Source organism: Giraffa tippelskirchi, chromosome 5, assembly GCF_054371585.1.
Source record: "Giraffa tippelskirchi isolate mGirTip1 chromosome 5, T2T-mGirTip1v1.2.pri, whole genome shotgun sequence".
Taxonomy (NCBI): Eukaryota; Metazoa; Chordata; class Mammalia; order Artiodactyla; family Giraffidae; genus Giraffa; species Giraffa tippelskirchi.
The window spans coordinates 1,730,244-1,746,179 of record NC_137279.1 but is presented as its reverse complement, the minus strand read 5'-3'; the positions used below and the strand labels follow the sequence as shown (position 1 = coordinate 1,746,179).

The following is a 15,936-nucleotide window of genomic DNA, read 5'->3' as shown; positions in this document are numbered from 1 at the left end:
GTGACATGGGGTAATTTTCAAGTTTTCTTAGCTTTCCGTTTTGTGTGTGTGTGAAATGAAGATAAGAAGGATTGGACAATGACCAAAATTAGAATATGCCAGCATTCCAATTCCAAACAAAGGCAATGTCAAAGAATGTTCAAACTACCGCACAATTGCCCTCATCTCACACGCTAGTAAAGCAACGCTCAAAATTCTCCAAGCTAGGCTTCAACAGTACATGAACCAAGAATTTCCAGATGTTCAAGCTGGATTTAGAAAAGGCAGAGGAACCAGCGATCAAATTGCCAACATCTGTTGCATCATCGAAAAAGCAAGAGAATTCCAGAAAAACATCTACTTCTGCTTTATTGACTATGCTAAAGCCTTTGACTATGTAGATCACCACAAATTGTGGAAAATTCTTCAAGAGATAGGAATACCAGACCACCCTACCTGCCTCCTGAGAAATCTGTATGCAGATCAAGAAGCAACAGTTAGAACCAGACATGGAACAACGGATTGGGTCAAAATTGGGAAAGGAGTACGTCAAGGCTGTATATTGTCACCCTGCTTATTTAACATATGCAGAGTACATCATGCGAAGTGCTGGACTGGATGAAGCCCAAGCTGGAATCAAGATTGTTGGGAAAAATATCAATAACCTTGATCAATAAACCACCCTTATGGCGGAAAATGAAGAGGAACTAAAGAGCCTCTTGATGAAGGTGAAGAAGAGAGTGAAAAAGCTGGCTTAAAACTCAACATTCAAAAAACGAAGATCATGACATCCACTCCCATCACTTCATGGCTAATAGATGGGGAAACAATGGAAACAGTGACAGACTTTATTTTCTTGGGCTCTAAATTCACTGCAGATGGTGATTGCAGCCATAAAATTAAAAGAAACTTGCTCCTTGGAAGAAAAGCTATGACCAACCTAGACATCATATTAAAAAGCAGAGACTTGACTTTGCCGACAAAGGTCTATCTAGTCAAAGCTATTAGTCATGTATGGATGTGAGAGTTGGACCATGAAGAAAGCTAAGTGCGGAAGCTCGGAAGAATTGATGCTTTCGAATTGTGTGGTGTTGGAGAAGACTCTTGAGAGTCCTTTGGACTGCAAGGAGATCAAACCAGTCAATCCTAAAAGAAATCAGTCCTGAATATTCATTGGAAAGACTGATGCTGAAGCTCCAATACTTTGGCCTGAGGCAAAGAACCGACTCATTAGAAAAGACCCTGATGCAGGGAAAGACTGAACGCGGGAGAAGGGGACGACAGAGGATTAGATGGTTGGATGGCATCACTGACTCAACGGACCTGAGTTTGAGTAAGCTCCGGGAGTTGGTGATGGACAAGAAGGCCTGGTGTGTGGCAGTCCATGGGGTCGCAGACTCAGCCACGACTGAGCGACTGAATTGAACCGAAAATTAGATAACGTTCTGAAAGGAGACATTGAGAGAAATGAAGAATTAAAGAAGCCCAACAAGAGTGAACATTAATTACTTGAGCAACTCCTATGGGCTGGGCCCCACGCCCGTGGGGGAGACAGACGCTGTCACCGGCGGGAAAGAGACGACCGCGTGTAGGAGCCGGTGCTGAGACGACAAGAACAGGGTGCTGGGGGTGGGGGTGGGGGCGGTGCGCCAGGGGAGCGCCCGCCTGACAGCCCCGTCGGGGAGGGCTTCCAGCCGGAGGTGATTCCTGTGAGAGACGGGCGGGTCGTGTGGGTGTGAGCCGAGGGGCCAGAAGGAGCACGGAGAGTCGGGACGCAGACGTCTGACAGGACCCCGTTCTTCTGACAAGATGGAGCCACGAGGGTTTGCGGACGCTAGCCTCGCGCTGGCAGGAGCTGACGCGCCGGGTCCTGACGCGCCGAGGCTGCGCCCCCCCGAGGAAGGACGCTGAAGCGGAGAGAGCGGAGAGACCGGAGTCCTCGACCCCGGTCAAGCCCCTAGTCACCCAACTTGAGCTCTGTACCTCTGTGGTCAGCCAGCGATGACACCCACCCCCAGGGTCACCTCGAGGACGAGACGGGACTCTGCTGGCGGCAAAGTGTGCGTCCCCAAACAAGTATTTCATAAACATCAGCTCTCTGTGTCTCAGCACCGTGTCGCGAAAGCCCGAAAGCCCCAGCGAGGCCCGTGTTCCCGCTTCCTCCCTCCCGCGCCGGCAGGGCCAGCGGCCGCCGCGCGCCCGGCCCGGACGCCAGGACGCGCACTCGCGAGGCCAGCCGCGCGGCCGCGCCCACCGCGCATGCTCCGCGGGCCGCCGGGACCCGGCCGGGCGGCGGGCGGGGTGGGCCGCGCGAGGGCGCATGCGCAGACGGCGCCGCCGCGCGGTCCCAGTGCGGCAGCCGGAAAAAACCGCAGCGGCGGCGGCTGAGGCGGCGGCTGAGGCGGCGAGCGCGCGGGCGGCCGCAGGCGGAGCGCGGGCCGGGGCTGGCCTGTCGGGGCCCGAGCGGCGGGCTGACGGCGTCCGCGCGGTGGCGGAGGGCGAGCGCGACGAGGGGCGACAGCCGGCGCTGGCGCCGCAGGGACTTTGACGTTCTCGGCTCCGTTCTCGCCGGGCGGGGGCCGCCCGAGTCCCCCGACCGCGTCCCCCCGGCGAGGCCCCGGGGCTCCGGCCGGCGGGGCGCTCCTCGGGCGGGCCGCGCGCGGAGGGCGGCGCGATGGCTGGACGGCCCCCGCGACGTGACCGCTGAGGACGCCCCCGCCGCGCCCGGGCCCGGCCGCGCCGAGACAAAGGGGAGGCGCCCGCACGCGCGTTCGCGGGAGGCTCGCGGGGCGGCCGGACGCGGCGCCGCCTCGCTCCGGGCCGGGCGCGCGGGGCCTGCCCGATGCTCTGAGCGGCCCGGGGACTCCGGCCGGGACCCCGACCCCCCGGCCCCGCGGCCGGCCGCGCCATGTGAAGGGTGGGCCGGCGCCCGGAGCGCGTGAGGATGGGGGATGCCGCGGACCCCCGGGACGGGAGGAGGACGTTCATTGTTCCGGCCATCAAGCCCTTCGACCACTACGACTTCTCCAGGGCCAAAATCGCCTGCAACCTGGCCTGGCTGGTGGCCAAGGCCTTCGGGACAGGTAGGCGGTGCCGCCCCGTGCCTGCCTCCCCCGCAGCTGCGCGCATCCCGGTTTTGTTTCCGTCCTCTGGTCCCCGCCGCCCCGCCTGGCTCGGCGCACAGGCTCGGGGACGCGACGGGCGATGCGGGGAGGAGAAAGGAGGGGGGGTAGCGCCGGCTTGCTCTTCAGTCAAGAGCCCCCGCTTTGGGCAGGTGGGATGCGCCAGATTTCTTTTATTGGATAGCAGAAGTGGGTGGTTTTTGTTTTCTGGGTTTTTTTTCCCCCTTCAGTGACCAGTTTTGTCACGTTTTTACACGGGGTGGCTTTAATTTGTGGTTTTTTCCTCATTGTGCTGCATTCATTTCCCCCGCAGTCATAGCTGTGATTACACCGCCGAGAAATCTGAGTTGGTTTCGTTATTATTGGAAGGAGGTGGCTGGCACACAGACTACATTGATTCTGACATTTGTAACCATGGCTGCGAGTCAGGCTCCGTGGGCTGTATGATGGCCCCCGGCCGAGTGCAGGTTTTTAGTTTTTGTGGTCCTTCTTTAAGCCTGTGTCCTCCCGTGCACGGTCCAGGCTCTGTTAGACCAGTTGTTTAAACCCAGTATTTAGCTTGCTGACTGTCACGTACTGTTTTCATTTCGTGTTCAGACACATTCCTTTTTCCAAACATTTTGGCTTCATAAATTAAGAGAAACAACTCCCTACTGTAGGATTTAAAAAAAAATTTTTTTAATAGAGTTTTTTGAGGGCATGTGCTGTTGACACAAACTATAATGCAGTGAAGTCAGACACTCCCGCCTTAACCCAGTCTTTACAAAATAACAGGAAAAGGGCCTCCTGTGTAATTCCTTGGCTAGTGCTTTAGGAGCCCCTGTTGTGGAGCTCTGAAAGAATTAGCTTTTCACTGGGAGATTTTTCCATGAAGGTGATTTCATCTGATAGCTTTGAGTCATTCTGTAAGATTTCTGTGCCCTAGTTAATAAATTTTGGATATGTAAAATATCTATTGAAAAGTTTCTTAGTATTTACAGACTTTTCTCCAGATGTTAAATACAGGGTTTTTTTTTTTTTTTTTGAGGGGAAGAGGATGCCTTATTTCCAGCTTTAGGACCATGAAAATATGTGGGTAAATGGTTTAATTCATTCTTAACTGTTCAAACATACACAGCTGAATAGATACACAGCTGACTAGCAAGACTGCATATTTAGTTAACTAGCGAATGAATCTCAGTGTTTAGAAAATTATTTGAATTAGTTTTGAGGGAAACTTCACCTTTCCGTGATTTGATGTTTATGACAGCTTTTGTTTTATTTGAATTCTCATGCTTTGTTTTGAAGTAGAAAGATGTTAAAGGTTTTAAAACTGGCATCAGGAGTAAATATAATAAAAAATTTACTTTGAAATAATTTAGATCTGAGAGATTTTGTTGAAACTAAATGTGTAGAGTAACACCTGGGAGGAAACACAAAGTGTTAGTGTATTTTTGTTTCCCGACACCACTGGTATCAGTGATGAAAACAGTCGATAGATTTTGGTTTTAACTTAAGCTGCATACTGAAGCTAATACCCATTTAGAGGGGAAATGGAAGCTATTTAAGTATTTAGAAAAGATGGGAAAAGGGAAATTTATATTTCCACCTCTGTGGAAAAGCAGTGTGTACAAAATGGAATGGAGAGGGGATAGCAAAAATATTTTCTTTCCTCCTGAAACTGAGAAGAATCTTGTAGTACAGATGTCCATGTTGCCGTGGATTCATGAGGATTCCTGACCAGGAAAAGGCGTGCTCTCCGGGTGCATGTCAGGCAGGTTTACTAGATGCTGGGCCTCTTGAGGAGCAGCCGTTGAACCTGCTTGAGGAGAAGAGAAGAGGAAGACACAGAGCACCCGTGGAATGTGTTGTGTGCAGGAGGCGTGTGAGATGCTGTGCATCCTGTTGTACGCTTGGGGCCCTTGGCAGCTCTGTGATGTAGGTGGCCTGCTCCTCATCTAAAAATGTGAGGTCCCCAGTGCAGAGAGATTAAACAGCTTCCCCATGGTCACGCTTTGAGTAAGGGCAGACATGAGCTTTGACTTGAGTGTCTGACTCTAAAGGGTTGGGTGTGGGTGGAGCAGGCACACCTCTCCTGTGTCTGATGCTTCAGACACGCTGCTCTGTTATTCCCATAGCATCCCTCTAGAAGGACAGTGTTCTCATTTCACAGATGAGGGAACGAGCTCAGACTCGTTGGCTCAAGATTAAACATCTGGCGGGCCCTGCAGGTTGTTCCTCCTTCAGCCACTCTGCAGAGGAAGCCTCTTATCTGCCAGGTGTGCAGAATGTCCATATAGTACATGTTAAAAGTCTTATTTACTTACTTGTTTTCTTTAAATTGTGGCAGATCTTACTCTCAGATGGTTTAGATGAGTGACGTTGGCACATATTTGTCTTGGCAGCGATTGGCATGGATAAAAGTCATACTCAAAATGGAATGAAAAACACGCTTAAAAAAAACCAAAAGAAAGTCACTTAGTAAGGAGAAATTAGTGTATTGTTAAGGTTATGTATGTATATTTTGTTTATTCTTATTCAGCAGTCTTTCAAAGTATAAATTTATATGGGGTGAGTAGAAAAAAGGTAAGGTTTCATTTCTTTGGATGTAAATTTTCTGCATTTGCTGCAGACACTGTTTTATGACAGGTGTTAGTAGACAGCATATTTCAGAGGTATTGCCTAGTGGTATTTAGTGAATCATTCAAAACACTAGCCCCCATTTAAGTTATGACTTCCGAACATCTCTTCTTTAACGATGGCTTGTAAGATCCTCAGGTGCTGATTTAGTCTTTTTCTGTGAGAAACTTTCTAACTTTTGACATATTAAATTAAAAAGAAGTCAATTTTAGAGCTATGTATTGGAAAACTCATTTAAGATGATAGCTGGAAATCAATTGTGGGTATAGAATGAAGTTATTGAACTTTAAATAAAGCACTGGCATTGTAATACCTAGAAAGCAGATGGAGTATTTACTTAATTTGAGATTGGAATCATATTCTTTTTCTTTACACTAAAAATGTTCCAGATAATCCAAATCTTAATAGTTTATTTTGTGGGAGAAGGCAGATACAACTTTGATCAAATGAAGAACAAGTTTGTTTAGGTGAATTTTAGTCAGTAAGCAGGTAAGATGCTTTAATTTCTTTAAGCAAATTGCAGAAAGGAAAGTTGAACTGTGCAGTGTCTGGTATATTTGAATAGCTTCAACCATTTATGCAGTGGTATAACTTTGCTTTAAGTTTGCAAAGTTCTCACATTTGGAGTTCTTTTTTCTTGATCGTGTAACCTGGGCAATGGCAGTGAAAATGCCTCTTCTCTACCCTGACACTAGAGTCCTAACCACTGGACCACCAGGGAATTGCCAGCATTTGTTCTTAAGATAGAACTTAGGACCCACTTCCTGGTGTCGCTTTATCATTTCAGCCTTATCAACTGTCATTCTCCCTTTCGTACCACGTAGTATGAACTATAGACTATATATAGCAGAGTATAAAATCATGTGCTATTATGTGTGTGTGCTAAGTCACTTCAGTCATGTCCAACTCTTTGTGACCCCATGGACTGTAGCCCACCAGGCTCCTCTGTCTATGGGATTCTCCAGGCAAGAGTATTGGAGTGGGTTGCCATGCCCTCCTCTTGACTCAGGGATCGAACCCGCGTCTATTGTGTCTCTCACACATTGACAGCCAGGTTCTTTACCACTAATGCCACCTGGGAAGCTCGTGTGCTATTATCAGTTCAGTTCAGTTGCTCATTCGTGTTCAGCTCTTTGTGACCCCATGGACTGCAGCACGCCAGGCCTCACCAACTCCCAGAGCTTGCTGAAACTCATGTCCATCGAGTTGGTGATGCCATCCAACCATCTCATCCTGCCGTCCCCTTCGCCTCCTGCCTTCAATCTTTCCTGCATCAGGGTCCTTTCTAATGAGTCAGTTCTTTGCATCAGGTGGCCAAAGCATTGCAGCTTTAGTATCAGTCCTTCCGATGAATATTCAGGACTGATTTCCTTTCGGATTGGTATTGGTTGGATCTCCTTGCAGTCCATGGGACTCTCAAGAGTCTTCTCCAACACCACAGTTTAAAAGCATCAGTTCTTCTGCACTCAGCTTTCTTTATGGCCCTACTCTCACATCCATACATGACTACTGGAAAAATCATAGCTTTGACTAGACGGACCTTTGTCGACAAAGTAATGTCTCTGCTTTTTAACATGCTATTTATCTGCTATTTTTATTTAATATGCTTTTTTACCTGATAATATAAATATTCCTTATTATGTTTCTTTGTATATCCCAATATATTTTGTCAAAATCCTGCATGAGGTCCGACTCTCATGCACGTGTGAAGTTGTGATCTCAGTGGCCAGCACTGTGGTGAAGGGAGCCTGGAGCAGAGAGGCTGGTTTGGGAAGTCCTCGCAGGAGTCTGGGCATGCGGTCGTGAGAGCCAAGGTGGCAGCGTGGAAACGCCGGTAGTATTTATTGAGTTCTTCCTGTATGTCAGTCTCTTTCTGTGTTCCATCTCATTTTGGTCCTCATAACAGCCTTGAGAGGTGGAAGCTGTCCAGGGTTACTGATGAGGAAATGAGACCCGGGGGTTTAGGGACTCACCCCACACCACCCAGCTTACTGCCGAGTGTTCTGAGCCCATTTTCAGGCTGCCCTCTGCCACTGAGCTGTATGGGTGGGAGTCAGATTAATGGAAAAGAGGCAGAGATAGAAACAACTCTGCAGAGACCTAGTCCCCGGTGTTTCTGAAGGGCTGGATTTGGGGTGCCTGGGGAGGGGTGGGGTCACCTGGGGTTATCAGGAGAATCGGAGACGGGGAGGGTGAGTCAAGTCCATTGGCTGAGCTGGGAGCAGCCAGTGGGAAGGGGAAGTCAGCTTTGTTCTGGGGAACCTTGAACTTAATTTGTTGGCCAAATATGTTATCTGAGAAATCCAATAAAGTAGGCAGCTGTAAACGTGAGTATGGAGGAGGGTTGACCAGGCGAGGCTACAAAATAGCAATTTGGGAATCTTCTGTGTATAAAGTGTCATTGCACTGGGAAGGAGGTGAGACCTAGAGGCAGAGAGAAGATTGGAGACAGAATGGAGGGTAGCGACACCAAAAATCATTTCAGGAGGAGGCTGAGGAAGAGAAGTAGGAGGTGGAGCAATCCGAGTTAGGAGGAGAAGGAGGAAAGTGTAAAACCACTGAGGCCCTGGGAGGGGAAAGTTCCCCGTGGGCGGTGGTCTTAGCTGTGTCAGAGGCTGCAGGTGTGTAACCCATGCCTGTCTGCTGAGAGCTTGTGCTCTCGTACAGGGGCGTGGTCAGTGTATGACCATAGCAGAGTTCAGGGCAAATCCTGGAACCATGTGACTGGCCAGTGCCCTGGGGAAGGGGGGGAGGTGGGGGCGCTGTGGAGGGCACTGGCCTCAGCGGTCAGGGGAGAAAGCCTGGGCAGGGGAGGTGGTGGGCACGGGGAGGGGCCCAAGGAGGGAGGCGGACCGAGCAAAGAGGGGGCACGGCAGGCGGAGCCCATGGCGCCTCTGCAGGCAGGGAGCTCAGAGCCAGGTGTGTCGGCGGCGTAGCAATAGAGACCCGAGCGTTGCAGGAGGCCTCTGTGCTGAGTGCAGGAGATCCCGCTTGAAAGGTAGGTTGGGATTGCTGGAGGGGCCACGTTAAGGAATTTGGTATTTATTTAGTAGACAAGTAAATTATCCTAGGCACATTAGAATTTTTTAGAAAGCTACTATAATTTATCGAACACATACTTTGTGTCAGGTATGGTTTTGAGCATTTCATATGCATTATTTTTTGAATTCTGAGAATGACCCTGTTAAATAGATACCACGTGTCTTCGTTTACAGCTGTGAGGCAGGGACCCTGCTGCAGCACGGCTGGCTGGACCCTTCTTTGCTGTGGGCAACAGCCTGTGCGTCAGAGGAGGTTAGCAGCACCCACTCCCAGCTCGCTCCTTCAAACCACTTTCTTGCTCTAAAATGGGGAGTATGAGTAATTTTTAAGTACTTTAGGCTCTTGAAGTAAAATGTATCTGAAATGACATTTGTCCTCAGCAAAGGAAAGTTTCCAAGTAGATGGTTTCATTTTTTTCTGCTGGCATTTTATCGCTTCTTCCGAGATTCTCTTTCAGCTTCTTCTTGTTATCCATTCTCTCATTTTTATTTTTAATGACATTCAGATTATGAGATTGCTGACTTGTAAATTTTTCTCTGGTGCATTTTGTAGAAATTTGTATTGTAACAGATTACGAAACAGCAGAACTATCCTTTTTTTTTTTTTTTTTTTAAAGCTATCTCCACTTCTTTTTTTATGGGTTTTAGAGGGCTTGACTGTAAGTCCTTGAAATTTTACTTTTGACACCTCATATGTTTTGAAGAGGTGAGACAGGCATAGATTCAAGAGTCCAGATGTACAGAAGGCAGGTCTACTGGGAAGCTGGCTGGACGCAGAGAAGGAAAGAGGATATTGTGGGGTGTGTTAAGGGTGATTTTTTTTTGCTCAGGAGTGGCCCCTGCTCCGGGGTCCTCTCCCGTCGCGCCCAGGCCAGGGCCCTCCCAGCCGCACAGGAAGCGCCCTGCTCTGCTCTTACCGCCTTCTTTCTCTGTAAACAGACAGAGCCGCTCAGTGATCAGAGGGCTCAGATATATATATGCGTCAACAGTGAACTTCCATGTACTGTTTACCCAGCCTCCACAGTCAGCAGCTCATGGCCAACCTTGGTTTATCTGTCCCCTTGCCCGTTATTCGAAGCAAATCCCTGACATCCAGTCATTTCATCAATAAATATACTAGTGTGTCCAAAAGTCAGGGGCTCCCTCTCTTTTTTGTGGCATTAGTTGCTTGGCAGCGTTGTGTTAGCTCCGCTGCACAAGCCCCTTTTTGTCAGCACAGAGCACCGAGGAGAGCGCCCTGTGCGGCACAGCAGGCCTCAGTGGTCACCTGTTTCATGCGTGGTGTCAGCAGTGTGCATGTGTCCATCCCAGTCTCCCAGTTCACCCCACCCCTCCCCTCCCGTCCTCACTGTCCTTGTGTTAGTCTCTATGCCTGTGTCTCTTTTTCTCTTTGCAAACAGGTTCATCTGTACCATTTTTCTAGATTACACATAGATGCGTTACAGTACAATGTTTTTCTCTTTCTGACTTACTTCACTCTGTATGATGGTCTCTAGGTCTATCCATGTCTCTGCAAAGACACAGTTTCATTCCTTTCTATGGCTGAGTAATACTCCATGGGATATATGCACCACATCTTCTTAACCCATCCGTCAATGGACATCCAGGTTGCTTCCATGTCTTGGCCGTTGTGAACAGTGCTGCAGTGAACGTTGGGGTGTATGCATCTTCTGTTATGGAGGGGCTCCCTTTTTAGACGTAACTGTAGTCTGCCATCATCACACCACTCTACATCACCGCTCACGTTTTCACTTCCTTTGTCTTCCAGTTCATTTGTTCCAATCAATATCAAATTAGGGCCATCTTCACAATTTGTTGTGTCTCTCTCCCCCGCCTTTTTTTTTTGGCCTCCTGTATCTCTTATATACTGACAGCTAAATCTAGAGAATTAAATGGATTCATGTTTGATTTTTTTTTTCTGCATACTTCATAGATTTGTGTACTTCTACTAGGAGGCACTTAATGTCTTGTTATTTCTCTTTCTGTCATGACTTCTTCATTTGTTACTTGGCATATTCCCTGAACTAAGTGTCTGGCTACCCTGGGGGGGTAGTTTCCTTGATGAACCCTAGCCTCCAGGTGCACTGCCAGGCACCCACCCCAAAGGTCATGGAGCAGAAAAGCTCACAAACCAGATCAGAGTGCTTATATCACATGGTTTGCTAATCAATTTGCAGTGAGAAACAAGGGAAAAGGTGGGGTGGGTTGACACATGTAGGACAGAGTGGACCCCCTGCCCTCCGTCCTGAGCTTTGTCCATCGTTTTCTGCTAGACCAGCCTCGCCTGCGGATGCTGTGGTCACACCAGTCAGAGCTGAGGTTGGAACAGGGAGGCCTGCAGCAACGCAGGCCACACGCGCGCTCCCTCAGGGATGCGAGGGACAGCATGCCGCCACAGCTTCCCCTCATTGGGCGTGTCGGGAAGCCTGATGTGTCAGTGTGGGTCTCATGCTTCCAGGGCAGAGGACGCATAGGCCAGAGTGAGTATCACCAATGGGTGGCTCACTTAAGCATTCAGACTATGAATTGTCCATGTATATGTAGTGTTCATTGTCTGTTGTTTGTTTATTCTCATGCATATTTAATGTATCATAAATGTTTATGGAATTCCAGCTGAGCTGTTTAAAATCCTAAAAGATGATGCTGTTAAAGTACTGCACTGAGTATGTCAGAAAATTTGGAAAACTCATCAGTGGCCACAGGACTGGAGAAGGTCAGTTTTCATTCCAGTCCCAAAGAAGGGCAATGCCAAAGAATGTTCATACGATGGTACAGTTGCACTCATTTCACATGCTAGCATGCTCAGAATCCTTCAAGCTAGGCTTCAGCAGTACGTGAGCCAAGAACTTCCAAATGTACAAGCTGGATTTAGAAAAGGCAGAGGAACCAGAGATCAAATTGGCAACATCCGTTGGATCATGGAGAAAGCAAAGGAGTTCCAGAAAAACATCTGCTTCATTGAAAATTCTTAAAGAGATGGGAATACCAGACCACCTTACCTGCCTCCTGAGAAACCTGTATGTGGATTAAGAAGCAACAGTTAGGACCAGACATGGAACAACTGACTGGTTCCAAATTGGGAAAGGAGTACATCAAGGCTGTGTGTTGTCACCCTGCTTATTTAACTTATATGCAGAATACATCATGCAAAATGCTAGGCTGGATGAATCACGAGCTGAAATCAAGATTTCTGGGAGAAATATAAAAAACATCAGATATGCAGATAATACCACCTTAATGGCAGAAAGTGAAGAGGAACTAAAGACCCTCTTGATGAGGGTGAAAGAAGAGTGAGAAAGCTGGCTTAAAACTCAACATTTAAAAAACTAAGATCATGGCATATGGTCCCATCACTTCATGGCAAATAGAAGAGGAAAAAGTGGAAACAGTGACAGACTTTATTTTCTTGGACTTCATAATCACTGTGAATGGTGACTGCAGCTATGAAATTAAAAGACACTTGCTCCTTGGAAGGGAAGCTATGACAAACCTAGACAGCATATTAAAAAGCAGAGACATCACTTTGCTGACCAAGATCCATATACTTCAAAGCTGTAATTTTTGCAGTAGTCATGTACGGATGTGAGAGTTGGACCATAAAGAACGCTGAGTACCGAAGAATTGATGCTTTTGAACTGTGGTTCTGGAGAAGACTCTTGAGAGTCCCTTGGACTGCAAGGAGATCCAACCAGCCCATTCTAAAGGAAATCAGTCCTGAATATTCATTGGAAGGACTGATGCTAAAGCTGAAGCTCCAGTACTTTGGCCACCTGATAGGAAGAGCTGACTCATTGGAAAAGACCCTAATGCTGGGAAAGATTGAAGGCGAGAGGAGAAGGGGACGGCAGAGGATGAGATGGTTGGATGGCATCACTGACTCGATGGTCATGAATTTGAGCAAACTCTGGGAGGTCGTGAAGGACAGGGAAGCCTGGTGTGCTGTAGTCCACAGGGTCAGAAAGCGTCGGACACGACTGAGCGACTGAACAGCAACAGTGCCTTTCTATGTTTAATGTACATATGCTGCTCACCACTTGCCTTGACTCGATAGGTTCCTTGAATTCTGTCTATGGCTAACAGACTTTTTATTTCCTAGTAGTTACCTATACTTCAAATATCTTAAAAGTTTTCACATATATTTTACAAATGTATGCATTTTTTTTTAGTAAAATTGAATAGTCTTTAAAGTAAAAGTAGATTTTCTCAGGTACAGGAAAGGCAGGGTAACTGCACTGTGGTTTCCCTTTATTGAGGGGAGATGGGACCAGCGTGATGGGTCAGTGGCCCCCGAGACTCGGGAAGGGAGTGGAAACGGGGGAGGAAGAGCGCTGTGAGTGGGGGTGACCAGCGTGTCAGAGGCCGTTCAGGGAGGGGAGCACAGTCCCGCGCTGCGTGGCCGGCAGGGACACTGCACGATCCGGGGATGCCGGCAGGCCTGGGCCACTTTCCTGTGGGTCAGAGGAAGGCTCTGAGTCCTTGAAGAAGTTGGATATCATCGAAAACCTTGAGGCTTGGTGTGGTGTGTAACTTGGTCAAGTTTGCCCACGGGAAATAAGCAGACTCTGGCTACAGTAGAGAATGGTTTGGAGCAGGGCGACAGTGAACATTGCAGAGACGGATACAGGAGAGAATTGATGCTGAGCGCCGAAAAATCGACACTTTCAAACTGTGATGTAGTTCAGATGAGAAGTCCTGAGCGCGGGAACTGGGAGGTGTGAGTTGTGACTGTGAGAAGGGAGGGCTTTGGGTTGGGCGTGTGATGGATTTGATCTGGGGGTTGAGGGTCTGGGAGGCGGCGGCAGTGATGACCCCCAGGTCCCAGGCGTGTGCACTTAGATGGCGCTGTGGATCTTTGATGTAAGGAACACTGGGAGAAGATTGATTTGGGGCGTTTCGAGGTTTCATGCCTTTTCTCAGCATAATTTCAAATGTCTAAAAATAGTACGAGGAGCTCCCGAATACCCTTCACCCAGAGTTATCAGTTGTTAACATTCTGTCCCATTTGTTCTATGATTCTTTCCCTTTCCCTGGCACAAGTACGTGTGTGTATGTATATATACATATATATATAATATATTGTGAACTGTTTGAGAATGAATTAGAGACACTGTATCCTCTACCCCTAAATGCTTCAGGCTGTCTCCTAAGATGAACGATAAGTCTCAGATAATCTGAAAATTTTAAGAATCGGGAAATTTAGCTCGATGTTATATTATCTAATCCCATGTTCAACTTTGCCGTTGTCTTAGTGTCCTTTGTTGCTGCTTTTTTCTCTTCCCAGAGCCACCCAGGATCATGCACCACGTTTAATTGGCTTGTTTCTGTCGGCTCTGTAACCTGGGATGGCTTTTCAGTCTGTCCTTGTGTTTGCGATGCTGACGTGAAGCCTGCGCACCCCGCCGCGTGCGGAGCTGGGTGTCGGGTCCCTGCCCCCGGTGCTGTCTCTTCGCACAAGCAGGCAGGTCCCTGCAGGGCCAGCCGGGCCGCCCCCCGCTTCCTGGCCCTCTGCCCTCCGTGATGGGGTCTGGCTGCTGGCAGTGTCCCAGCAGGAACACCTGGACAGTCAGAAGGAGCAGCGCACAGACCCCTGCCCCGGATGGGAGGCGATGGAGACCCGGGAGCGGAGACGGTCCCTGCACCCCGTCTTCTCTGGCTCTCTTCCCTCTTCCCCTCCCTCCCTCCCTGCTCGCCCCCCCCACCCCACCCCGTCCCTGTCTCTCCGGTGGCAGGTGCACCTTGGTGCCCCCTGCCTGCGCCGGCCCTGCCTTCCTGGGGGTCTGGGCCGGGACGCCCAGAAGGCACCCGAGGGGAACCACTGGGCAGCCAGGCAGCCCCACCCTCTGGTCCCCCCCCCCGGTCCTCCCAGGATCGGACGGCTGACCCCCTCCCTCACACAGTGAGGCTGAGGGTGGGGGAGACGTGGGAAGTCCCAGCTCTCAGCACCCCCAGAATGTCTGAGCCTCCAGTGTCCATTTGTTTCCTTTATTAAAATGTGTTTTTATCTTAGAAAAGCAGTAGGCCAGTTATTTTTCAGAATGTCCCTCGATTTGGGTCCGTCCAACGCGTCTTCACGGTCGAGTCGCGTTACGCAGATTGGGCAGGACGACCACGGAAGGGGCGCTGTGTTTCCAGTGGGTTGCGTCAGAGGCACAGGGTGTGCGCTCAGTTGGTGAGGTGGACTTGAATCTCTCTCTTAAAAAAAAAAAACTAGATAGTTTTGCCCGTGCTGGGTCTTTGCTGCTGCCTGTGGGCGCTCTGGCCGTGGTGCTTCCCTCGTGGAGCACGGGCTCTCGCTGCGTGAGCTTCAGGAGCTGCAGCACGCAGGCTCAGGGCTTGTGTCTCCAGGGCCCCGGAGCGTGCAGGCTTCAGGAGTTGTGGTGCAGGGCTTAGTGGTTCCTCCTCAGCGTGTGGAACCTTCCCAGACCAGGGATCGAGCCCGTGTCCCCTGCATGGGAAGGTGGGTTCTTATCCACTGTGTCAGCAGGCAAGGCCAGACTTTGATCTCTTATTTTAGGTGGTATCTGCTACTTTTCTCCACTATGAAATTATTGTTTTCCATTTTTAATTAAGCAGTTTGTGGGGAGATAATTTGAAACATCCTGTTCATCAAACTTTGACCCACCGACTTAGCATCTACAATGATTCTTGCTTGAGTCAGTTATTACTGTTTACTGTATCCCATTTTTAGTTGGTATTTTGCTACAAGGAAAATACCCTTGTATTCCCTTCTTTTTCTTTCACACACTTATTCATTTATTTGCTTACATCAGGATGGACATTCTTGTTTATTCAACTGGGTCATTATTTGTTGTCATTATTTATTTGATGTTCAGATTGTCTCAGGTTTGGCCAGTTGGAATCTCCTTCTAGCTGAGTCCTGCGAGCTTCTGACACGGTCCCCTCGTTTGTTAGCTCTGATACTTCCTGGCGTGCACACGCGCGCACACGCACACTCTTAGCTGGGCGTGTCCTTTCCTGTTCCAGTGTGGAAGGAAGCAGCCCTTTCTTGAGGAGTCCTGGTTGCCTTTAGTGGGAGGGTCTTAGGGACCAGGATGGAGGTGCGCCCTTGCTGCTGCTGGGGTTCAGCAGACGTGACCCGCGGCTCCGGTGCTCTGTCGCTGTTACAGGTGCCTGTCAGTCGCCATGTGCTCACACTGACACGTCCCATCCGAGGC

General features: G+C 49.1%; 1 protein-coding gene across 4 annotated transcripts in view; it reads left to right on the top strand.

Annotated features, from left to right (window-relative positions):
• Positions 1–2,309: 2,309 nt before the first annotated feature.
• CAMSAP2 (calmodulin regulated spectrin associated protein family member 2) overlaps positions 2,310–15,936 on the top strand; it is a 98,637-nt gene continuing 85,010 nt past the window's right edge. For all 4 annotated transcript variants that reach the window (XM_081491988.1, XM_081491986.1, XM_081491987.1 and 1 more), the window contains exon 1: positions 2,310–3,062. In XM_081491988.1, the coding sequence (XP_081348114.1) occupies positions 2,924–3,062 (139 nt within the window). In that variant the 5' untranslated portion in view covers positions 2,310–2,923. The remainder of the gene's footprint in view (positions 3,063–15,936) is intronic.